The sequence below is a fragment of the Cryptomeria japonica genome, chromosome 9 (assembly GCF_030272615.1).
Source record: "Cryptomeria japonica chromosome 9, Sugi_1.0, whole genome shotgun sequence".
NCBI classification, from domain to species: Eukaryota; Viridiplantae; Streptophyta; class Pinopsida; order Cupressales; family Cupressaceae; genus Cryptomeria; species Cryptomeria japonica.
Window position 1 is genome coordinate 189,020,930 of NC_081413.1, and position 25,506 is coordinate 189,046,435.

Genomic DNA, 25,506 nt, shown 5'->3' on the forward strand with positions numbered 1-25,506 from the left:
CACCAATCAAAAATAAATAAAAAATTGTTTGAGGATTTATAATAATTGCTGTGTAAGTTCTTTCTACAGACCTTCCTTCCTTTCACTTGATATCAATAGCCTCGATTGATTTGCCACAACGCCATATCGTTTCATCTCACACATTGACGCTGTGACTTATATTAGGCAATATGTTCTGCCATGATGACCTTTGCATTGAAGTCTAAGTCAACTACCATGCCACTTTGACAGCTAAATTTTTAAAATATAAATATTATTACACTCCGATATACCACTTATAGCTCTGATATCAATATTTACTCTATGATTCCAACGTTTAAGCCACACATGTTTTTTTATTTACCCTACACCATTTTTGTACTATCAAATTTTTTTGGTTTGCGTAAAAATAAAAAATATCATTTTTATATTACCATCTTCGGCTATAAAGAAATTTCAGTATATAATGGCCCATTGGCCAAATAAATACAAAAGAACCCTCCAACAGTCGGTGAGTTTCTTAGATAATTCTTTATTAGCAGCAAATCATGCACGAGATAACGAGATAACAGGTGAAACCATGCACAAGCATCGGTGAGTTTCTTAGATAATTCTTTATTAGCAGCAAATCATGCATGAGATAACGAGATAACAGGTGAAACCATGCACAAGCATATAAGTGTGGAAAAAAAACATTGCAAACATACCAAAGCCAAAAGTTCTTCCAGACACATGTAGAGAAAACTAAAGCTAAAGTCGAAAGTTCTTCCACATACAATGATTTAAAACAGCGTGCATCCTCACCTATGTCCATATTTATGGTAACGAAGGGATTCAAAATAACAACGTTAACACGTGGGTATCCAATATGAAACCAACATGAATAAATATTACTATGGACATTTCATGAAATTTGTTCGAAAGATATTGCTTGAAATGGAACAAATATAAAAAAATATACAATGTGTTGGAGGTGCTTCTAACACTCTTATGAGAACTTACGAATGCAATATTGATGTAGGAAAATAACAATCCTGACCAGGGCCAATTTCTATTTGAGGCCTCCATATATAAAAACAACAATTATGGAATGGACCTTTGATGTTGCAATGCTGTCAAAGAAAAATGAAAAACAAGCAAATAGTGGACATCTCGCAGAAGTTTGTCATAAAACTTGTATGAAATGGAACCAAACATAATATACTCGAGGCTTTTAAACACACTATTACAAAAGATAAAGACAAGCAAAACAATGGCACCACTGAACCTTCACAAATATCCACAGAATAGATAAGCTGATGATATTCTCTCTCAAAATATCAACATATTCACTACGCACAAAGGTGCCGCTCAAGAAGGGAATGCAAAGTTTACAATACAATGAAATATGTTATGCATCCATATAATTCTTTTTGCATAAAGCAACAGACCAAATGACTCCATATCCAACATTGGACAGAAGCTAAATAGTAGAATTTACTAAACGGAACAGGTAATCTCAATATGGAACATTTTTTGGCAGGGCCCTGATCACATTATTCTTTATCCCTACTTTTGTGCGCATTGCCTCTACTCCATAAGTTTGTATTTTCTTTAATGCATGTCGCCTCAATGCCTTGTCTCTCGATTGAATTGTTGCCAAACCCATGCTATGATATCTGCACAAATAATTTTTTGAGTTTAAAATGCTTGTTAGTAGGTTTGTGTGTCATCAAAATTAGGGCAGGATACAGCACTAGAGCTAAACTAAAAACAAAAATGCTCAGAAGATTCATTCACTCACCTTGAGACTAATGCCCTAGAAAGAGCAGTATCTCTCTCAACTGTAGGCCGTGGTCGCTGACGATAATACCTTAGAAATTCACGAGAACCAAGCATCTTGCTTGATATCCCATTTTCTGATGTCTTTTTAATTACAAGTTCAGCACCTCCAAAGCCAAGTTCAAAGTTTGCATCCAGGTTTTCCTCTGTGGCCACTATCTGCATCCCACTTTCATCTACATAACTGCAGACACAAATATTGGTCCTCACAAAAAGATAATAGTAACAAGCTATGCAGTCATACATTAACGGAGGAGAGCATTAAACACCTGCTAGTGTAGTCATAAAATTCATCTAGATCGCTATCTTCTTCTTCATCGCCATCTCCATAGTGTAATTTGCAGTGGTTTTTTGAGATCATATGCTTCCTGACAGCTTCTAGACTTTGAAATGGCTGTCTTTTCTCATTGCAATACAAACACATGAAATCCTCTGTTACCTGTATCATAACAGTAAACAAAGTTTCATAACTCAGGATTCCAAATTATTCTTATCAAGATTTAGCCAAAAGGATAAAGAAATCACAAGTTATTCTTGAATACCTTCAGCCCAAGATAGTTGAGTAATCCATGGGGATCTTTTAAATATTCTGCATCAGGTATAAAAAACCCATGTGTCCTGTGCATATGTTCTACACAGCTCTCAATTGTTCCATCTGGCCTAAAATCACATATAAAGCAGCAGCTAGCATCCCACTGGAGCTCGCCTCTTGATAAACCAGATTTGCTTCTAGCATATCCTGAATCTGATTTATTAACATCCAAACTCCCCAAAGACTCTGTTGCTAAACTAACAATGTCATCATCATCTTCAACCATCTCCCATTCCTCACTGTTTTCAGAATCTTCTTCTTTTTCCTCGTCGTGAGTAGTTGAGGATCTTGTGGCTCGTTCTGGGAGTGGCTTAATGACAGTAATTCCAGCACTTTGCAAGTCTGAGACCTCAGATGCACGAGAAATATGTGCCCTTGATTTAAGATGCTGAGCATGGGCCTTGGTACTTCTATATTCTTTACCACAAAGGGCACAGTTATACAACATCCGGTTGCCTTCAAGTTCCTTCTGCTCATTTGCCAAAGCTTGCTGCCTTGCTTCAAATAATGCTTCTGTCACACCAGGAACTCCTGCAACCTAGAAAAAACAAGTATGTAAAACTCAGCAATAACTTGGACAAATCTTCCAAACATCAAAAAACACATAAATTTGTAAAAATATTCATATTACTAAATTTAGGGAATACTGGTTTCCTTCATATCTAGATAAAAATTAGAGTTCAATACACATCATAGACCAAAAGATGAGTTTGACATTGTCTCTGCCTCTATTATTACCATTTGACTTGGGCCCATAAAAATTTAAATGTAAAATAGAAAATATGCATCTAAAACTACTTTAAAAGCTAATGTAATAGATTTTAATCTAATTAAGATCTTTTTGGAAAAATAGTCCAGAGAAATAGTATAGAAAGGAAATATTATAGTAATAAAATGATAAACCATATTCAAAAGGAAAGAAACTAAACTCCCTACCAGTATGTGCATGTGTGTGATGAAGCGAATCAAATTCAATGCTATTGCAGAAAATGAAAAGTTAACAAATATCAAAGACTGCCAATTCCATATAGTTTCAAATGCCTGGACAAAAAGAACTCTAACATAAGAAGAAGAACTGTAATGTGAGGAATAAAATAAATCACAGAGGAAAAACAATCCGAGTTGTTCAAAAAAAAATCAGTGCTCAGGTTATAAGGGTAAAAATAATCCTGCTAATCACACATTCTATTTGAGCAGCCTTAAAAGAATACAACTGGCAGGCACATTCTGTTTGAGCATCAAAAAGGACCAGTCACAGGCCATGAAATATACTAGTCATGGAATCTAAAAAAACTACAACCATTTTTTCACACAAATCATCCAAGTTTTTGCTATTACTCACAAGCCGATACAGTTTGCAAGTTGGTAAGTAGGTCACCAAGTTTTGCTATTATGGCCAAAATTTATTATCACAAATAACACCAGGAAGAGATCAAGATATTCAAATTTCAGAGAATGATTACACTTATTTAAGATGGATTATCAATTTAATAGGCATTTGTGTATTTTTTGGTAACTTATTTGAAATTTTAAGATTCAAAATTATTGCCAGATTGTCAAGTGGCCCCTGGTCAACTGGTCAAATTGAATGGTTCACAAAGAGACCACCAAGGATCAAGTCTTGCTGAGTCCAACAGTCTACTCTCTAAAAAAATGAGGCTCGGATCAAGTCTTGCTGCGTCCAACAGCCTAATCTCTAAAAAAATGAGGCTAGGATCATGTCCCAGGCAAATTTAGTAGAACAAAAACCCTCAGTCCTTGGTGCTATGCTGAAGGAGATCAATTGTTTGTGCACCCGTAGCACCCAATAACATTGGGCCATGAAAAGATTCGGGATGTTTTGTGATGAGCCCGATTTCAATGGGCTGGTCAGCCAGCCTATCACAGCGGTGTTGCTTAACACCCAGTTAACTTAAGCTTATTTTTTAAGTTTCCAATAAATAAGAAATTGGTAGTTACAAATAAATGTAATTATTGGTAAATGTATCGGTTCCTTCCTTGGGCCAACGTGTAGTTTAGGCTATGTTTTAATTCTTTTCTTGTCTTTTTCCTCCTGACCAACTGTGAGTCGGTGCTTTTGCTCTAAGGCTGACATTTTGTGCTGTGTTAAGCGAATTGACTATTTAAGGAGTGGGAAGCCTCAGTCTTTATCATGCTTGGATGATCATTCGCTTGCCTTTGCACACGCTGGTTCTGGGACGACAAACCCAGGTCCAAGAGCAGGTTGGGACATAGCACCCAAACCTTGCATTTGTTCAGTCTGCGCATTTCCAAATCACTGAACTATCTAATTCTGTTTTCCTTTGGACTTTTGGTCAGATCAATGGTGTCAAGGATTGAGTACAAGTTCGAGGCTAGGCTGCTATAAACTGGGAGGTAATCACAGGAGTCATAGAGATCAAAGCCTGAGTCAAATGCAAATAGAGGCAGTGCGAATACAAACAATATACAGGCACTGTGAGCAAGAAACCATTAAAGCTAAGCACATTCACCCAACAAGGGATATTGGAGTATCGGGCCTGTAGAAATAAAGATTCTAAGCAATCACAGGAAGGACATTCGTTTAAGGGTGATCTCTCAACAGATGAAGCTAGAATAATACCAGAAAACGATGAACATTAACAGCCTCCAGAGATATTGTTGCTTGCGCCTGGGAATGCAAACACCAAACGGATATCGTGCCTATTCAAATCGTACAGGGAATGCATTTGGAATCATATGTTAAATATTTCCTTTCCATTTCCGATAATGAGATTGCATCAGGCTTGAATGTTCATCTTGCACCTATTTTGAGTAATACAAACAGGTGATTATTTTGGCATCCAATACACTCTAGATTTTACTGTTTACTGTTTTTCTGTGATGAATGCCCACTTCTAATATCAAGCAAATTCATTTCCTTTGTTAAATACTGCTGGAATCTGTTCCAATCCTTTTGTGCACAAGTGGGTTTCTTTCATGTTTATCCTCCCAAAACATTTATTACAAAGATACAAATAATTATTTTTAAAAAAAATGTAGATTAAAAATTTGTTAACTTTCTCAGTAATAATCAGCCTTAACAATAGTCCATCGGACAGTGACCTAGAAGTCAGATGGTTCCAAGTTAATAAAGCTTCATAGGTGTGACAGGACAGTTGACAGCTTTCAAAATATCCTTGACTTGAGAGTAGTATGACAAGTAGCTTGGCTTTTCAGGACAGTTGACAGCTTTCAAAATATCCTTGACTTGAGAGTAGTATGACAAGTAGCTTGGCTTTTCAGGTGAAGGAAAATAATATCCTCTGATGAAGACTATAAAAGTGGAATGAGAGAGCAGCCCACTAACAAATAATTAACAGGCCATTTCACCTGGCAGAATGTAATGTCCCCATTTTAGCAGACATGGTTTTTGGGTGATTAGCCTATCATTTTGACCCTCGTAGGCTAATGAGTATGGATAGAGGGTCTTCCGAGGCTTGTATCGTCTCCAAAGTTCAGTGTGTTTCGATCTGGTTTCGTTTGGTATCATTTGGACTTCATTTGCTATACTTACTATTTATAGTAAGTTTGAGATGTTAGAGATGGACCCCTTCTATTTTTAGTAAAGGGGTATGGTCATATGCAGCTTCATCATGTCAGCTCCCAGTTCAGACAGTGTTCAAAAATGTTGAGTATTAATGGAGATATTAATGTTTATTTAGTTTAAATAAACATTAATGTTTTGAGCTTATATTATTTTATATTATAACTTAAGTAAAGGTCCAAGTATCATTAAAGGGGACCATTTAATTAATTAATTGTGGCTCTTTTACCAAGGTGAAATATTAAATGACAAAGTGAAAATATTATATCATTAAATGTCATTTAATATCATTAATTGATTTAATGCCTTATTGGAAAAAATCGAACCTTCATGGGAAATATATATAAGGCTTTTGAAAAGAAATGAAGAGGGATTGATCATTGTTATTTTTTATGAGAAGACTTGTCTCTTGGCTTTGGAGAAGAAGGTGGGGTTTCTGCAGCTTGTCCAAAGTATCGGCATTGGAAAACGTGAAGACTTCATTGCATCAGCAATCTAAGGGTGTGAGATATTCATCTGAAGTTACTCCTAGGGTTGGCTTCATCCAAAAGTTGACATTGTGCTGATTGGAGATTTATTTTCAGATTTAGTGGCATAGTTGAGGGCATATGTATATGGCAGACTGAGAACATCATACAGAGGGTTTATTTGCTGCTACAGTATCGTAAACAGTGCGCATGAACAGTACACTACAGTGCATTTGAACAGTGCGCTATAGTAGTTCAAATTCTATAGAAGGGAATTTAGAAAGGTGTACAACTATATATATTTGACAAGGGCTTTGCATGTGAGGAGAATCAAACCAATATATCAAGGCAGCCATTGAAATTCCAGGTTTTCTTTCTATGGTCATTGTATTAAAAAATCATTACTTCATTGCATCATTTGCTATTATGATTATATCATGAAATACTTGGAGGTTGCATATGTTTAATGGAGATATAAGTTGCATATTCCACATTCATTGTGACATTCAACATTGATCAGCCACTTCGCTTTCATGCCAACTGTTTGCTTAAATGCCTAATATGGCTGTAGGTATACTTTGGGATGCATGACAAGTGTTTGTCTTAATGTCAACTAGCTGTACTAGTTAATTTCAGTCATTACGTGTGTGTGTAAAGGTCTAAAACAGCTAGCATATCATTTCTATAACAACTTTGCATTGTTAGAAGCTTTCCATAACTTCATTTGCAGCCTACAAACCCAAAGAAGACAAATAAAGAATTCACCACAGCGGCTTCAAACATTGAATGCCAAGTGTTTGACAATATTCCTTGAGGGTTCAAATAAGCGAAACAGGGTCAGATTAGCCAAGGGATACTACACAGAATAATTCTTAGCCTTCACAATATTCAATCAGACAGTGGCCTAGCAATAATATATGTCTAAGTTAATACAGCTTGGTGAATCCAACAAAGGAGTTGACAGCATTCAAGCCATCATTGATTTGAGAGTGGTATGCCAAGCAGCTTTCCTTTCTTCGGCTAAAGCAAAATATTCTCCTCTGACAAAGACTCTAAAAGTAGAGTAAGAGAGTAACACACTACTAGATAATTAGCCGGCCATTTAACTTGACAGAATAATCTGCAAAGCAAAAAATCACAATCTTTTGGAAAATCACACAAAATAATAATAGATTTGAAAAATGGAGCTTCCAGTTGAGATCTGCCCTGATTGAATGGCATGCAAAAAAAGAGCATAAATGCAAGACCTTGATAGCGTCAGATGATAGAACAAGTTAAAAGCTTATATATTAATGGAATTGACAAAAATGTAACCTGCGCAAAACATGTAACAGCAACTTGCCCAGTGCACAGTTAGATTGCCTGATGCTATAAAATGGAGACATTACTTTACATTTTTTAGCCATAAAGTAACTGCAAAGAAATGGCATATATATATAATAGTATTTGTACCACAGCATCATCCATAACAATTAAAGGTTACATTAAAGGTATAAAATGGTGGGTGAGCACGAATAGGCAAGCAAAGACAGAAATAAGTAACATAGAGCAGGAAAGAATTGGCACAATGTGAAGGGAAAATGAAAGAAGAGAAGAAAATTGGAGGCAAGCTGAACTGCACAACAGAAGAGAGGCGCGAAAAAGATTTGCTAGTAAAAAGGAGCCATGGAGAAGAACCAAAGCATGATTTGGGAAGAAAACACAGGAGCAGATCAAGAAGATTTAGGTCCCCAAAGGTTCAAACCCAACCATGCGTGTGTAATGTCCCCAATTTTCTAAGTGACAATTAATTAAATTGATTTTTATTAAGTTGTCAAAAAGCAAATAAAGTATTTAAATGATGACTTAATATTAATTAATTTAATTAAATATTATTATGTCACTTTATTAATAAAGTTCTCCAAACTATAATAAATATTTTAGTCAGCCAGGTCAGCCTAATGTTCTAGATGCTTCTTGGAGTTCTTTATAAGGAAGCCGAATGAAAGAAAGAGGGCATGCTTGATATGATGTTTCTGATCTGATAAATATTTTGGTGAATTCTGGAGACGAAAACCTTCAGGAGTTCAACAGAAGGACTAGACGAAAACCTAGTTCTTCCTAAGGGGTGGATTCGCAACGGAGTCTACATCAGGGCAAATTTGTGAAGTCTTCATTTGAAGACAAATTTGACAGTAATAAGGTTATCTTCTGATCTGAGATTTCTGTTTATTGCTGCTGCATCTTGGATTGAGGATAAAATCAGTGTTGGAGACTCAGATCTGGGAACGTTTACTGCTGCAAATCCTTCATTTCTGAGTTTTCTACAGACAGCTGTTATAGGGCATCAATTTCAGACTTAGAGCTGGTCAATTTGGGAACCTAGCATCACTTTGGAAGGACGGCCAGGATTAGAAAAATACTCTGACCCAGATCTGGACTAATTTGGTATGAGATTTGCACATTTATTTGATGGATAGATCTAGAATTATCTACAGCTGCAAACCATCAATTATCTAGGGCCATTTTGAGGGTCGGCTAGGTTTTGGAAATTATTCTGAACCAGTTTCGAGGTTTTTTTGGTACTAAATCTGCATATTTATCTCTGCAAGACATTGTATCTCAGTTTTGTAAATTTTGGGCAGTAAAAAGGGCTTTTTATTGTATTTCCTAGCTCAGAAGTAATCCAATATCTATATCTTTTAGCTGCACAAATCAGATCTGAAATCTAATCAGAATTCTGGTTTTGAAATGAAAATATTTACATGCAAATAAACTTACAGATTTTGTGCCCTAGTTTGCAGAGATTATTGTATTCTTTTTAGTATCATATTTGGGGATATTACAGCGTGCAAATAAAATCCCTGTCATTCCAAAGGTCTTCAAGCAGAATAAAGCAATTTCCTTGGATTTTGAGTGCTCCCTCACCCAAATCAAACCAAGCACCTTCTTCATCAAGTGGGCAAGCTACTTGGCCATCAAGAACAAGAGTGCAGAAAAGGTGCAAGATGCAATGGGGCAAGGACACCAAAATAGAATGTATGCCAAATGGTTTCTTCTTGGTTGAATGTAATTCATGTGACAAAAAAAGAGGAGATTCTTAGCAAAGACCCTCTCCCTATGGACGGTGTGGGGTTCTACGTGAAAGATTGGGAGCCCAATTTCAACTTGCTCACTCATACCCTAACAAAAACCCTAACGTAGATCAGATTATATAATTTACCCTCAGAATATTGGGAACTGGGCATCCTCACAAACATAGAAAACTTCTTGGGATCTGTTGACGTGTATTTTGTACACAATCATACACAGAATAAAGTACCTAAAGGGTACCTTATCCTCTCTTGAATAAAGCCTCTGATTGCTGAAGATATCGCAAAAAAGGATCAATCAGGGTGACTCCAATGTTCTTTTATGTAGGGTCTCTACGTGTGGATAAGCTCTTTGTGGTATGATGTGATTTGCTGGAATCACAAGGGGACTTACATTTGATGCCTGAACTTCTGATTTGCTTTGAATATTGCTGGAACACAGGGTCTTACTATCTTAGATTTGAAAAAATGGAAAAAGGATGAGGGCGAAGAGAGGATCTAATCCTAATACTAAGAATGTAGGAGCAATGATTGATCTTTGATGAAATTCTAACTAGGTCTTGTTTTGACATCGCAGGACCATCTCCACAAGGCTAGTGCGATCTTCGAAGGAAAACTTTATGATGTTCAAATCATCACTGCAAGCATAGACACCATCAGGTTGATGCATATCAATGAAGAAGCGATAATTGAAGTTAAGCTTAAGCTGAATGATTCCAGTTGACTACGCAAGGCAAGTCTGCAATCAACAAACTGCTAGTAGTATGGATATACGAATTTCACCATCAATCAAGCACATTTCTTCCACTCATCTAATAACATGAAATCAAACATGAGAAGTATAAAGACCATGCAAATTGTCGAATCGACCCATAAATTTCACCATTTCTTCAATGAAGTTACAAGTCTTTTACAACAACCTCTTGGCAACAATCTTTGCCTTCTCTCTCTACTCTACTCTAATTGCTATTCTAATCACCTTCTAACTACTCTCTATTCACTAACTAACTCTAACTCTCTCTAATCACCCTTTACAAATGAAATGCCAGGGCTAATATAGTGCCCTCAATACAATTCGATGGCTTAGATCAATTCGAGATCAATGGCCAAGATTCAACAATGAAAACCCTAATTAGGGTTTGTTACAACCATTACATAACATTTAATGCTTGACCAATGATAAAATTGTATTGCTTGGACACATGTCCTTTTCTGGAAAATTCCACTAATGAATAGCCGGGGTAGGTTCATTGAAGTTTGTGCCACCTTCCATGAGTTAGGTACATTGAATCTGGAAATGCTGAGGTGGGCCACACTGATTGGAGAAGTGATGACTAGGATGCCACCTCGTTTGACACTTGGAACTTGGTAGATATTCAACTTGATGTTGTTGAGAAGCTAGCTTTAATTAATTTTTTTATTTTTTTTGAACTATCTGCTTCTCCAACGAACCCTTTGCTCTGACTTCTTGTGTCCTTGATTTGCAGGATGATGATGTACCTCGCCTTGTAATACTGGATTGGAGAAGGTCGCCCTTGTCCTTGCTTGATCGTCCCAGAACAGACCGTCCTTGATCCGGCTTGATTTTCCTTGATGAGATCTCCATTTGATGCCTACACAACATTTCAAAATTAGTAACATGATTTTGCAATGAATAACTAGATTAGAGATTAAATTTAGGAAACTTCATGATAAGTCCTTGAGTTATCATTTCCTAAAAAACGATTGAGCTATCACAATTCAAAATTTCAAAATTCAAACTTTAAGGCTATGACGATCAAAATTCAAAATTAAAACAAGGGATCTTGCCATACCTTACTTGAGAGCTAACTCAAAAAATGCAAAATGAAGAAAATCGCCTAGGCAAAAATTAATGTTTGAAACTTTCAACGTGATCTCCTTCAAACGAGCGATCCTCTTTAGTAATTCGCCACCTTTGGGGGGGGTCTTCAATGTAGTCTTTGGCAAGTTCGCCCCACTTTAACTTCAAGTTCGCACTCCCTTTGCTAAATTCGCACTTCTCCTTTATGAAATTCACTCCTTGTAAATACAAATCGCACCTCTCTTTGTCTTCTCCAAATCGCATATGAATGAAGGTGAAATGATGATTTGAAAATGAAATTATCACCTTCCCTTTATAGGCGCTTACCCCATGCATTACCTTAGGCCAACTTTTGCAAAATAAGGTAATTAAAAGCAATTTTAAAATAAAACCAAAGGCCGACTTTGTAAGAATAAAACAAGTAAATCCAAGCGCTCCAAGTTTTCATTTAAAATAATAATTAATTAATTAAATGCCATCGTTTTTAATTAATTCGTTTTTTTTTTTAAATAGGCAAAATTAATCAATTAAATGCTCATGCGTTAATTTTTAAATGCTATCAATTGAATATTCCAATTTATCGATTTTTCTAGCATTTAATAAAATTCAAAAAATGTTTTAACGCCAAAACTTGGAGATGGTGGAAAGATACAAACCATTATCGCCCTGGTCCCTGACTGAGGGACAGGAGCGAACTTCCATTTTAGCCTTTGATTTTCGCCTTTGACGTTCAAAATCTCCATCTTTACGTTGAAACTGGCATTTTCGCTAAGAACCTCGAGCTTGATTGATTTGATTTTGTGGATGAGTGCCTCCTGAGGTTGATATCGCCCTGGTCCCTTGGTGAGGGACAGGAGCGATCTTGGTGTTTTCTCCTTGATCTTGCTTCTTCAATCACCAATCTTCATTATATGGCAAGCAATGACGTTATCCCTTCCCTTCATGCATATTCTACTTGTCGTTAACAAGGCATATTCGATGTTTAAATGGTTTTCGCCCTGGTCCCTTGGTGAGGGACAGGAGCGAATTTTATGCTTTAGCCAACATTTGCTATCTTTCAACCTTTGCTTCTTGTTCATTGCCTTCCAAATGATATCTTCGACCTTGTGCAACCTTGTACGTCCTTGACTTGGCATGATTTTTGAATGAACTGGCTAATAAAATGAATATCGCCCTGGTCCCTTACTGAGGGACAGGAGCGAATTTGGACTTGTAGGCTCCATCACACTTTGTTAACTTCAAAAATTATCTTCAATAGACTCATTGTGTCCCCTTTCATTCATCCTTGGCCGGGAGTTTGTTCAAACTTGGCGAGAAATTGACCTAAGGCAAAAATCGCTCTGGTCCCTGACTGAGGGACAGGAGCGCCTAGGCCAATTTGAGTCTCCTATTGATGTCTTGTAATCTTCAATTTGTCTTCAACGGGTTCATTTCATCCTCCTTTCTTGCTTCAAACTCAAAACTTGCTTGCTTTTTGCCCAAAACATGCCTCATGAGGAATTTCGCTCTGGTCCCTGGGAGAGGGACGAGAGCTATCACTGAGTTCGCCCTGGTCCCTGGCTGAGGGACAGGAGCGATTTAACTTCTAGGTCAAATTTTCCTCACGTTTGCGCCTTCAAATTATATTCAACTGATGAAGCATATCTCCTTTGATCTCCTCAAATCATCAAATTGTTCAAATCCTGCAAGGACAAGGCAATGTTTGATTTTGAGCTCCGGTCCTTCACTGAGGGACAAGAGCGATTTTTACTCCTGGCACATTTTTGTCTTTGCGAAATTCTTCAAATTATATTCAACGGAAAGATCATGCCTCCCTTTACCACTTCCACTCTGAAATTCGTTTGGATCCTGCAAGGACAGTAAGATTTTGAGAAACGAGCTCCGGTCCTTCACTGAGGGACAGGAGCGATTTTGCTCCTACAGGCCAAAATATCATGATTTTAAGATTTTAATCACTTCACAAGGCAAAAACAAGACCTTTCCGATGCCCGGGATCAAATATCAAAATTTTCAAAAATTTGGTCAAAATCACTCAATTGGACAAAATTCACAATTCCCTTATTAACACTTAGACAATTTTGGACTCTGCATTCAAAATTCCAATCGAAACTAGACCAACTCACTTAGCCTCTAGCGAATTCACTTTATTCAAAATTGCATCCTACGAGAGGAAACTCAAAAAGCTCTCAAGACCGACTGGACCCTGGCCTGAAAACACAGTAACGGAAACCCTAAGGGTTGACCCTAATCCAGACAACTGACAAACTACCAAAACCCTAAAAAGCAAAGCGAAAGGCGAGCAAAAATGAAAAAAAAGAGGGGGTCCCCATTTGCAATGGGGCGATGTGTGAAATGGTCACAACAGGATCCTTCATCAAGATGGATGGGATAGCAATGCAGGGATATATGCAAGAATTTTTGTTACAATAAACTCAGAGAGCCTGCCACTGCCAGAGACAGAAATTATAACAGAGGCAGGATAGTGGCTACAAAAGATTAAAGTGGGAAGAGTACCAATATAGTGTAAGAAATGCCATCCCTTCACTCAGGGAATGGAGAATTGCTAGAAGGAATTGGGGGCCAAGCCCCCAACAAGGAGAGGGAATACAAGGATGCACTTATCAAAAGCCAACTGAAACACAAGGAAACCAAGAACTGTGCCCTATCCACCCCCAGCCACCCAAGAGATGGAGGACTACCTGCTCAAGGAAACAGCAGGTAACATGGGAGAGAAATCTGCCTTTGATATTGCAAGAGAACTCTTTGGGTTCATGGAGGATGATGGAAGGAATGAAAACCTTCAGCTGGAAAGAAACACCCTTGAATAAGGGAGCTCCAATTCAATTAATGGTACAAAGCATTCAGGCAAGTGAATCCTAGCATGTAAAGCAGACATTTGACATCTAACATTAGATTCATCCTGATAAATCTCTATGGGTATGGGTCATATACCAACAAAAGAGTCTGGGATCAAAGAACTGCCTTCCTCCAAAACAGTAGACAAAAAAATCATGATACTTGGAGGGGATTTCAATGCAACACCAGATGCGACAAAAAAATGAGGTCTAGACATTATAAAACAAAAAATGATTTCCAGTATTATGTCAATAGCAATCATCTACAAGACATTGCCCCAAAGAATGGTTGCTTCACTTAGACGAATAGAAGACAAGGCTTCACAAATATTGCAAAAAGACTGGACCACTTTCCATTATTCAGGGACTGGTCCCAATGTCCCTTGATTCATAAATATTCCATCCTCCCAATTTCAAGTTCTGATCACTTCCCCCTTCCCCTGATGTTCACCCTAGTTCAAGACCATCAATGAGTCCTTTCAAATTTGAAAACATGTGGCTAAGGGACCCAGAGTTGATTAACAAAATCCAAGTCTGGTGGGCAATTTTGCCCAGTCTCAGACATTAAATTATTCCAATTTAACTAAAATGAAATATCATAGAATGGCTAAAACTACTTTTCACATTTCAAGAACACTTTTGAAGAGAAAGCAAAAGTGAAGGCAGAAATGATCATTCTCATTGAGTTAATCATCAAGGATGGGATGGACCAAGAGACAAATCAAAAGGAGAAAGAATTGAAAAGTCAACATGCAGACTAGTGAGATAAAAGGTATATTGGAGGAAAAGATACAAGGGATGTTATTAGCTCAAAGAAGGATATAGGAACACAAAGTTTTTCCATAGCTCCACAAAACAAAGGAGAAATATAAACAGAATCTCGAGCATCAAAAGCGGTAATGGGAGAATATTGGAGAAGTAAGATGAAATTAATACATTGGCAGCTAACACAGATAGGTAATCCCAAGATGATATCCCAAGGAATATTCCACGCTTGGTATCCCCAAAACAAAATGATGTTAGCTCAAAGAAGGAAGTAAGAACACAGTTTTTCCATAGCTCCACAAAACAAAGGAGAAATCTAAACAGAATCTTGAGCATCAAAAGCAGAAGTGGGAGAATATTGGAGAGATGAAATTAATGCATCGGCAGCTAACACAAATAGGTAATCCCAAGATGATATCCTAAGGAATATTCCAAGCTTGCTATCGCCAAAACAAAATGCATTTCTCAATGATCCATTCACAGAAGAAGAAATAAAGCTGATAGTTTCCTGAATGGCTCTGGATGGAGCCCCAGGTCCGGATGGTTTACCTACTGGCTTCTTTCAAAAATGCTGGAGCATAAATGGAAAGGATTTGCTTGCAGTTGTGGACAAGTCCAGGAAGAAAATCATAATGCTCAAAGATTTGAACAACACATTCATACCGGTCATCTCCAAGAAGACCATAGTAGAAACAATGAATGATTTTTATCCAATCTCTCTGTGCAACACATCATATAAAATAATATCCACAACCATGGCTAACAGACTCAAAGTGATATTGCTAAAAATCGTCTCAGAAGAGCAGAGTAGCTTTATTCTAGCCTGTTCAATTTCAAATGGAAAAATCATAAAGCCCATGCGGCCATTCACACAGTCAAAACCAACAAGACAAAAAGAATGGTAATGAAACTCGGCAGCAAGAAGACCTATGACTAAGTAGATTGGCAATTCCTAATAAAAGTAATGGAAACATTTACAAGGAGCTTGACTGGATTCTTAGTTGCATTTCAACACCCGATTTCTTTGTTTTGGTCAATGGAAGCTTGTGGGAACTCTTTACTTCATCTCAAGGACTCAGGCAAGGAGATCTGCTATCTCCACTCCTCTTCATAATAATGGTTGAGGCTCTGGCATGTCATATTCAAGAAGAAAACTCAAAGGGGAGATGGGGAGGCATAAAAAAAGCACCAAACAGAGGCCCTATAATACATCAGCAATTTGTTGATACACTCCTATTTGGCATATCCAACGGAACAGAAGCAAGAATCATGAAAGACACGCTTGATTGTTACTATCAAGCATCATGACAAAAGCATTAACTAGAAAATCAATTTTTTTCTTCTTCAATATGGAACCAAGGCAGCAGATAGAGATAACAGCCATCCTAGGTTTCAAAATCAACCAACTCCTGCGCAAATATCTTGGCATTCTTTTGTTGTAGGCTCAGGTAAGCCATCGCTTTGTGCACCTCACTTAACAAGTTGCAGAAATAAAATGACTTCATGGAAAGGCAAATGGCTATTATCTGCAAGTAGAATTCTGATTCTTACAGTAGTTATATCAGTAATCCTGATCTTCATAATGTCATGCCTAAAAGTGAAATAAAAACATTGAATCCACAAATCAGAAAATGTGGAACTCCTTTTGGAAAGGAACTTTGGAGGACAAGAAATTCCCATTGATTGCATGGGATATATATTCCAAGTCATAAGCTTAACTTGGCCAACTTCTACAAAAACAAATACTACAGCAAATCCTCCCAATGTATTGATTGTCTAGAACTTACTACTATCCTGTAGACATATTATAACTAAGCATATCATATGGGAAGTCAAAGATGGTAGAAGGGCCTTGTTCTGAGAGGACTCTTGCAATGGATATCCAGTCTCAAGGAAATCCCCAACATAGATGAAGCAAGGCAAACATTAGAGTTGGAACTTAGATTGGAGAGTGCATGATTACCTTTTGATAAAAAAAATGGGGGGAAGTAAGAAGTGGGGTTGGAAGAAGTTGTAGGGTCTAAACACCCCAAAAGAGCAAATTGTTCAATAGATACTGTACACTTAGTAGTTTTCTTAGGGCAATTAGGCACATTTAGTTTAGAGGAGTTAGGAAGGCAATTTACATTCTTGCTAGCCATGATAGTACTCAGAGAGAACTAGATAGAAAGGCATGCTGGGAAGGAAAGAACCGAACCAGCTGCAGAAAATCTGGGACAAGAGAATGAAATATGTGACAATAGGAGTGAACTTGAATCTCAGTGAGCACACACGAGGAATCAGGAGGAGAAAATCACAGCAAACAAAATCCCCAAAAGAAAGCATTGTCCAAAAGAAGACCTTTATTATCCACCAAAGAATTGAATGAAAAGCAGCACACTGAAAAACAAAGTTATATATAGTGAGCAACCGATCCGAAGAGAAAAAAATGTGATGGGCCTTCAAGTGAATTGCCATGTACTTCAAAACAAGAAGAATGACAATGAAAAATGGATAGAAAAAAATGTGATGGGCATGCAAGTGAATTGCCATGTACTTCAAAACAAGAAGAATGACAATGAAAAATGTGTTTAGTTTTATAATTCTGTATATTTCTTTAAATTTTTGAAATAATATGTATATGTACATACATGTACGTATGTACCCGAACCCACATACCCAAGGGCAAAAAAAAATTGCCCATACCCACATACCAGGTTCTCATACTCGAACCCATGCCCAAATCCGAACCAATAACTTAGTTCTTGGGATAATGAGATTAATGAATAATTAGAAATAATATGTTTAGTTTTATAATTCTGTATATTTCTTTAAATTTTTGAAATAATATGTATATATACATGCATGTACGTATGTACCCGAACCCACATACCCAAGGGCAAAAAAAAATTGCCCATACCCACATACCAGGTTCTCATACTCAAACCCATGCCCAAATCCGAACCAGTAACTTAGTTCTTGGGATAATGAGATTAATGAATAATTAGAAAGGCCTTAAGATCCCCCTTATTCAAGGAGTTGGGGGGGTTAATCCCATGTCAAATACAAGGTAGAGAATAAAGTGGACCCCCCATATGTAGGGTGGTTCAAACTCAATTTCAATTGAGCATCAAGACGTAACCCAGGCGGGAGCTAGTTGTATAATCAAGGACCATGAAGAGATGATGGCAAATTGAAGCAGCATCAAAAAGACTTATGCCTGGTATGAATAATGAGGCAAAAGCATAAGGCAAATGGTGGCCCTCCAAACCTACAATCATTATGAAGTTTAACACATGCACATTGAGGGAGATTCAAAGGTTATTATAAGTACTATAGGAAATAAAGCTCCACAGAACTGGAAATTAAACAACATTCTAAAAATTGGTTGGCCCCTTATCAAATCTGAATAAAAGGCAAATAGTGTTCCTAGGAGAGATTTCCAACCTCAAACTCAGGTTTCCAAGGTGAAAGCAATGATAATGCTACATGCGATTAGGGTCACTCTTGGCGAACTTTTTCTGACAATGGCTCATAGATATGAGGTCAACACCGACATCTCTTACATGATTGTCACAGTTCTTCTTAAAGTTGAGAAACCAAGGATATTAAAAGATTGTCTCGGAATTTGTAATTAGGCCGCAATGACGATGAGGGATCCGGGCTATTCTTGGCGATGTTGTGATGGGCTATGGCTTCCACCCTAGCACGGGAGTCTCAATACTGTTCCACCCGGTCCATGGATAACATTTGTAGTTGCTGCAGTTAGTCAAAATGAAACCCTTCATAAGCACCAAGCCAAATGTGGCATCGAAATTCTGAAATCCAACACTGGGACAGCCCCCTCACAGAACATAGCCTGGTCATATCCGTTTGAGGTTGGTAGCTCAGACAGCAGCATGGAGGAGGAGATTGAACCAGAATTTCAAGCATGAAATATAAGATTCCTGATAATATGTAATGGGCGAACATATAAGCCCAATATAGTTAAGAAAATCTATATAGAATCTGCTGTATAAAGCAAATATAGGAGATATACAAGCACCCTAAGGGGCATTTTTAAACAGGCCCTCCATGATGGAGCTGACAAAAAATATAAATTTTTTTTTGAAGGTAATACAAAAAATATAGTGTAGCGAGCAGTGAGCTCTTGTCATTGAAATGGCATGTATCGTCAGCATATCAACTATGCTCAAAACATAATAACACCTTTAATTTCATTTAATATCCATATTGCCTCTGAACTCCAAAAATCATTTCTAGCAGAATGGACACATGTTTTGTCATGTCCCCACCACAACACCAGCAGATTACTACAAAGAAACACTAAATCACACTCTTCAAGGGAAGAAGAGACTCCTATATACTGATCGGAACCTTGAAAATAATGTAACACTTAGCAAATACTGGCCAGCAATCCTAAATACTGGTTGAACATTCTTATATTAAATGCTAGTTGGTTACACTTACAATAATCCCGGTCAGCAGCCAGGAAATAATTAATTAATAATTACATAATGCTTAGAAAGGGCAGCGCTTCTTGAAGGGTCATATCTCTCCAAAGTCCAAACTGTGGGGTCATGACCCAACCACCAATGAGGGCATAAAAGAAGGAAATCACATTGGGTAAAGAGGCATGGAATGATCAAATAGAAAATAAAGAATAAGAAATCTGGGCATCAAATGACTGGAAAACAACATTTGATCTGAAATCAGAAATTCAGACAAATGAGGTATTGAAATCTGATCTGGATAAGAAGGCAGTAAGAAATTAGATTATAGAACAGTGGTAATTTGAATTATAAGGCAGTAAGATACAGCGAATTTTATATTTCTGCAGTAGTTGGCATGCCACATATCTGAATCCAATATTTATTAGTTTGTGAATTTAGTAAAGAACATATTTATTTTTTTAATTAACTTGCCAATCCATCAAGAATCTTAGGATTAGTAATTATTCATTTGATTTTCATAAAGCAATTAGATTAGGAATTGGCAAGGAAACATAATAGGGAGGTGCAGAAGTACAGGTTCCCTCAATGGGTTGCTTGTGGGCCAAGGGATCAGATTGACTTGGTTGGTTGTTTGGTGCTCTTGGGCTTAGTTGTGGAGGACAGTCTCCTGGCGCCCTATTGTGCTCTCCCCTCAAGTTTCTAAAATGGTTAGTTATCGGGAATAACTTATGGTGTGAATGTTTACAATAGGAATCTTGATTATCATTTTGTTTGATGTTAATTGATTATTTTCCTAAATTCAATTGCCATTGCATTATTTAGTGAAAGAATACTCTTGTAAATAAATTGTATTATTGGATTTGTTACTTTTAGCAAAAATCGGGTATATCCCAAAGACGGGCAATACATGTTTCTTACAACACCTTCCAGCACCCTATTGTGCTTAGTTGTGGAGGACAGTCTCCCAGCACCCTATTGAGCTCTGCCTTCAAGTTTCTGATATGGTTGGTTATTAGGAATAAGCTACAGTGTGCATGTTTACAGTATGAATCTTCATTACGATTTTGTTTGATTTTAATTGATTATTTTCCCAAATTCAATTGCTATTGCATAATTTCGTGAGAGGATACTCTTGTAAATAAAGAGTATTATTGGATTTGTTATTTTTAGCAAAAATCAGGTATATCCCAAAGAAAACATCTCCCCGTCGATGAAAACTTTCAGAAACTCTTGGGGAGAGCTTGAAAGCTCCCAGACCTGTCTACATCAGATTCAGATACATTTTCCACAGTTCCAATATGCTTTCTGAGAACCTTCAGAGGTTTCAAGTACTGATATCCAGCTTTCTTTATATTTTAAGGGTTTGCAATCCCATTTTTTAGAGTTCCCGACAACATTTCCAAGAGTTCCAAAAAGTTGGAAACGTTCTTAATGCCATTTCCCTACATTTTCTGAAGTAGTCCATCACAGAGTTTCAGTGATTCCCAGAACTAGCGGATAATGCTGCCAGTATTTGAGTTTCTAAATTTCCACTACACATTTTATTTTTGATGGAGAAAATGTCACGACCCCACCATGAACAAGAAGACACACACTTGGAAAATCGTCTTAACCTATGACTTCACGATTTTCCCATAAGCGTGGATACAGGCTAGTGGCCTACAGCAGCATTGAGGCATCAATTCCCACAAATAATCAAGTGTATTGCCCCAATTCTATAGCAGATTAAATAACACATAATGCTCAAGGCACCCCAGTCACCGTAGAGATTAATACAAACACTTCCGGCTAGTAAAAGATGATTTCCTTTGTGCGACTTGTTGAATCTAGCAACCTCGATTAATGAGGTATGATTATTAATGAATGATCTCATTTTAACAAATGAAACCACCAAAAGTGAAGGGACAAAGGTCATAAAGGAAGCAGGTGTCACTTGAGAAGAGTTGCATTCAGATTACGGGACGCAACCTCTTGCTCTCCCTGGAAGATATAAAAGACCACTCAGTGCAGAAAGGGATGACATAGAGGAGGAGACAAGGAAGTAACAAATCTAAGAAGCATCATAAACTGATTTCAGAATTAAAGAAAGGAAACCAGCAAACTTTGATAATTGCAAGGACAAGATTTAGGGCAATCCCAATAGGGGGCATTACAGAAAGATAGTTTTAATTTGATATATTTGATCCAAGGGAATTACTGAATTTGAACCACAACTAGCCCAAACATATTTAGAGTAAAGGAAAAGCACTTTAGCTAAAGCCCAAAGAAAATGACACAAAAATTAAAATAATTGATTGCTATTCCTTTGATCCCCCTTCATGCAATAATATCATAGTTGGCTTTGATATCGTGCCTTGTGGATCCCCTACAGATTGTGGTGTAATGTCCCCAACTCAAAACATGAGGCTTAACCATGCATTACCTGTCCTTTCCTTGGATAGGGTTTTAAATGGAGCATCAGATTGGGTTTGCAACGAATTCATGGTTAAGATTAAATTGTTCTTTTAGGAGTCATTCTATAGCATATTAGGGTTCTCTTGGAGCTCATTTTGTGATCAGAATTTTCTCTATAGTTGCTGCACTCTCTTGGCTTGAGGTTTGAAACCCTTGAGTAACCCTGGTTTCAGAAAGACATATGGGCTCCCCCTAGTCAGTAAGGTGTGTTTCGATGGAAGGGCTTTGGTCTATGATGCTCTAGCACATCATTTTTAGAGCTGCCTATTCTTATTAGGTTTTGGAGACCATTTTGGAGGAGTGATTCAGAGGAATCAGAACCAGATTTGCACAACCTAGAGTATTATTTCTGCATGTTCTTGAGCATCATTGAAGTTAACATCAACAAGGACGAGTGTGTCGTCATGGTGAGACCCAGTGCTGATTTTCTGAGGGTTTTGGTAAGGGCAGTTAGGGATTTGAGGGCATTTTCTGAGGTATTTGGGCATTAACCTGTACACTGCTGATTACTTTCATATCAAAGATATAATGTAAGCTGTTTCTAAAATTTCTGGGCTGTTTTAGTGTGTTTTCTGTAACTTTTTGACATTAAAAAAATTTCTATAAATTCCCAAAAAAATAGGATCAATATTCTGAGTACAGATCTGAATTTAAGATTTATATATTCGCAAATAAAATTTCAGAATCTTCAATTGCATATTTTTTGAAAGATTATTGTTTTTGCATTATCCCTTCCATTTGGGGATATTACATGCGCTTGTTATCTATACTTAAAAGCTATATATTAGTGTTGTGTAACCCTCTATTTGGCATTTCATTCTAAATTAGTAATCTACTTATGTAGGTTGCATATAGGATGTGAACATGGAGCTGCATCATTTTCTTTTATGTCAAGGACCGAAATCAACAATTCGGAATTCATAGGAAGAAAAATGAAGTCAGACCAACAACATGTGTATCAAGATTGAAACATACCCTGCTTGCCACTAAAACGAACTACAACAAATTTTCCCCATTTGCAGTTGCGAAGTTCATAGGGACCATCTACCTTAGCGTTAATTCATAAATGGAACATGCTCTGTCAGATCACACAGCCATAACTACGAAAAAAGATTGCCATGAGTTTGAGTGATTGATGGGCTATGTAGCAAAGATTTTCATTTTTATAAAATTACTTCTGGCAAAGAAAAACACTTTCAACGCAGAGCCCAGATTCAAATACTCATGCAGCATAGGTAAGTGTTGATACAGGGTGAAAACCAACATCCTAATGACAAGACCAAGTACATGCCCCACGGTGACGAAGATGTGGGAGAGCACCCCACGGTAATGGCATCTAAGCTAAAATTCAACCAAAATAAAGGGAAAAATCAGAGATAAGATTGCTCTTCAACGAAACTGCATGGTGGAAAGAATTTTAATGCTATTTGACGTCGCTCTAATCTGGAAACAATTTGATCTTTATAATGGATTGTGAAAGCTTGAAGTCACTGAAGATATCCTTCATATTCCAAAATTAAAAAGATGAAAATAATAAAACCAAAGACATTCCACGGAAAAAGACGACCTATATCTTTGATTATTTATTAATCGGGTTAAAAGATCAGAAAACCCTAAAAACTAGAAACCTGCAATTTATATGGTTCTAGATTAACACCAATTCCATTAAACCCGAATGCTCGGCCTAATATTTTATATTTTCAGAACCCTAAGGTTTGAGGGTTTAAGGTGTAAGGGAAATTTAGCGTACCTTTCTGCGGAGGTTGTAGCGGTGCCATTCGGACTTGTAATGGAGTCTTTGCGCCGCCTCTTCTTCGAACTCTGCATTACACGCATTACAAGTTAACAGCGGCATCATTACCAAATTTATCTTCTTGTGCTTTCAATCGAATTTTAATGTGTTCTGTTCTTTATTTTTCTGGTCGTTAAGCCGATTCGCTAATGTTGGCTTGCCTCTTTCACTGTGTGAGCGATAAAACGAAGCGTGATGAAGAGGATATGTGCCATATATTAGGGCTGATATTTCAGAGCGCGTGTAGTTTTTATTTTTCTGTTTTCGTTTTTAGTAAATGGATGGAAAATTTCAAAGAAGCTGACATCGTCGCTTACGAACTCTTGAGGATTGTACTTTTTTACTTTTTAATTGAAAAGAAATGAATGATTGAAATTTTAATTAATTAAAGTAATTAACACAATTAATTTATACAAAGGAGTTGAATAGTCTTAATAAAAATGTTGAGATATTTAAAGAAATCAATGATGTGATAAACGGACATTTTCTTATAGGATGGGCTTTATAGTCTAACTCAAACATATGTTATTAAATTTATGACTATTAAGATTCAGCGAAGTAAAAAATGATCTTTACCACATCAAGGTTCAATTCTACACCTATAACTTTGATTTATGCACTTACAACCTGTTGTGACCTTTTCACACATCGCCCCATTGCAAATGGGGACCCTCTCTTTTCCTGCTTTCTAGGGCTTTTGTTAGTGTCTCGTGGCCTTCCGCTTCAGTTGTATCAAGCCTTGCTCAGTTTTGAACGGTTCGAGTCCTAGAGATTAAAAATTAGTTTTTGCAAGCCGAGTGATAATAGAGTCTGGATACTGTCAAAGTGCCTAGAAAAGCCAAAGGACGAAGAACACAATTGATTTGAACAAATTTGGACAACTTTCTATTTTTAGAAAGTTTCATTTTTTGCTTTTTTTCTATTTTTTAGGAAGTTTCGTTTTTGGCATTTTTAGCCCAATCCCCAGTATGGCTATTTTTAGAAAAAAATTCCTATTTTTTAGGGATGCTTGATTTTTGCTTTTTCGGAGTGGGGACCTAGGGTTTGCACTAATACCACTGACCTACTTCGATCACGATCAAGAATTTCCAAGTTTTGACCTAAAAAGCTAGGTTCCTACATTTTAGGGGTCATTATGCTTCAAATGGTTTGCCTGAGTATGGATTTCAAATTTCAAGTTAATCTGGTTAAAATTGATAAAATTGTGAAATTTTGAAATTTTCCAAATATTTTTCTAAGTTTGCCTAATGAATGACGTTGAGTGTTATGGCAGGTGATGAAAACTCCACCCAAGCTATGAGGGAGATAGAAGTAAAGTCTGCCATGCTTGAGAAGTGAAGAAAGTTCGCCATGCTGGTAGAGATATCATAAAACTCCGCCCTTGGTGAAGGTTTCCAAAGTTCGCCTTACTTGAGGAGGTAGACTAAAACTCCGCCCTCCAAGCAAGGTCAAGTTGAGAAGGCATGAAATTCCACCTTGCCTAGAGCCTCCAAGAGTCTGCCTTGGAGGGAGCACAAAACTCTACCCTATCCTGGAAGAGGTCATTCAAAACTCCGCCCTCCTTGGTGTCCTTCCAAAACTCCGCCCTATGGAGATGCTTCAAAAATCCACCCTTGGTGAGAGCCTAATAGAGTGAACATGAGAAAGTTCGCCATAAAATTGGAAGTCATCAAAGTTCACCATGTTGGTGGTCATGCCTTCCAAAGTCCGCCATGGAGAGAGCACAAAAGCCCGCTTGCTTGAGAAGCCTTCAAACCCCGCCCTCCAAGCAGCATCAAGTTGAGAAGGCATCAAACTCCGCCATCCTTGGTGGAAGCCTAAAAGTCCACCTTCATTCTTAAGTCTAAAAGTTCGCCTTGAAGAGGTGTCTCCAAAACTCCGCCCTTAGTG

The 25,506-nt window shown here is 37.4% G+C and overlaps 1 protein-coding gene across 2 annotated transcripts; it reads right to left on the bottom strand.

Annotated features, from left to right (window-relative positions):
• Positions 1-1,255: 1,255 nt before the first annotated feature.
• Positions 1,256-23,912, bottom strand: LOC131038362 (cytoplasmic 60S subunit biogenesis factor REI1 homolog 1). 2 transcript variants are annotated; one of them, XM_057970776.2, is made up of 5 exons: positions 23,575-23,912; positions 2,343-2,930; positions 2,070-2,239; positions 1,763-1,984; positions 1,256-1,637 (listed from the first exon to the last, which is right to left on the bottom strand). In XM_057970776.2, the coding sequence occupies exons 1-5, from the start codon at positions 23,680-23,682 to the stop codon at positions 1,478-1,480; spliced, it is 1,248 nt and encodes a 415-aa protein (XP_057826759.1). In that variant the 5' UTR covers positions 23,683-23,912; the 3' UTR covers positions 1,256-1,477. The 2 variants fall into 2 exon arrangements, with proteins under 2 accessions (XP_057826759.1, XP_057826767.1); XM_057970784.2 differs by having other exon boundaries at positions 2,343-2,923; positions 23,575-23,904.
• Between the last annotated feature and the right edge of the window lie 1,594 nt (positions 23,913-25,506).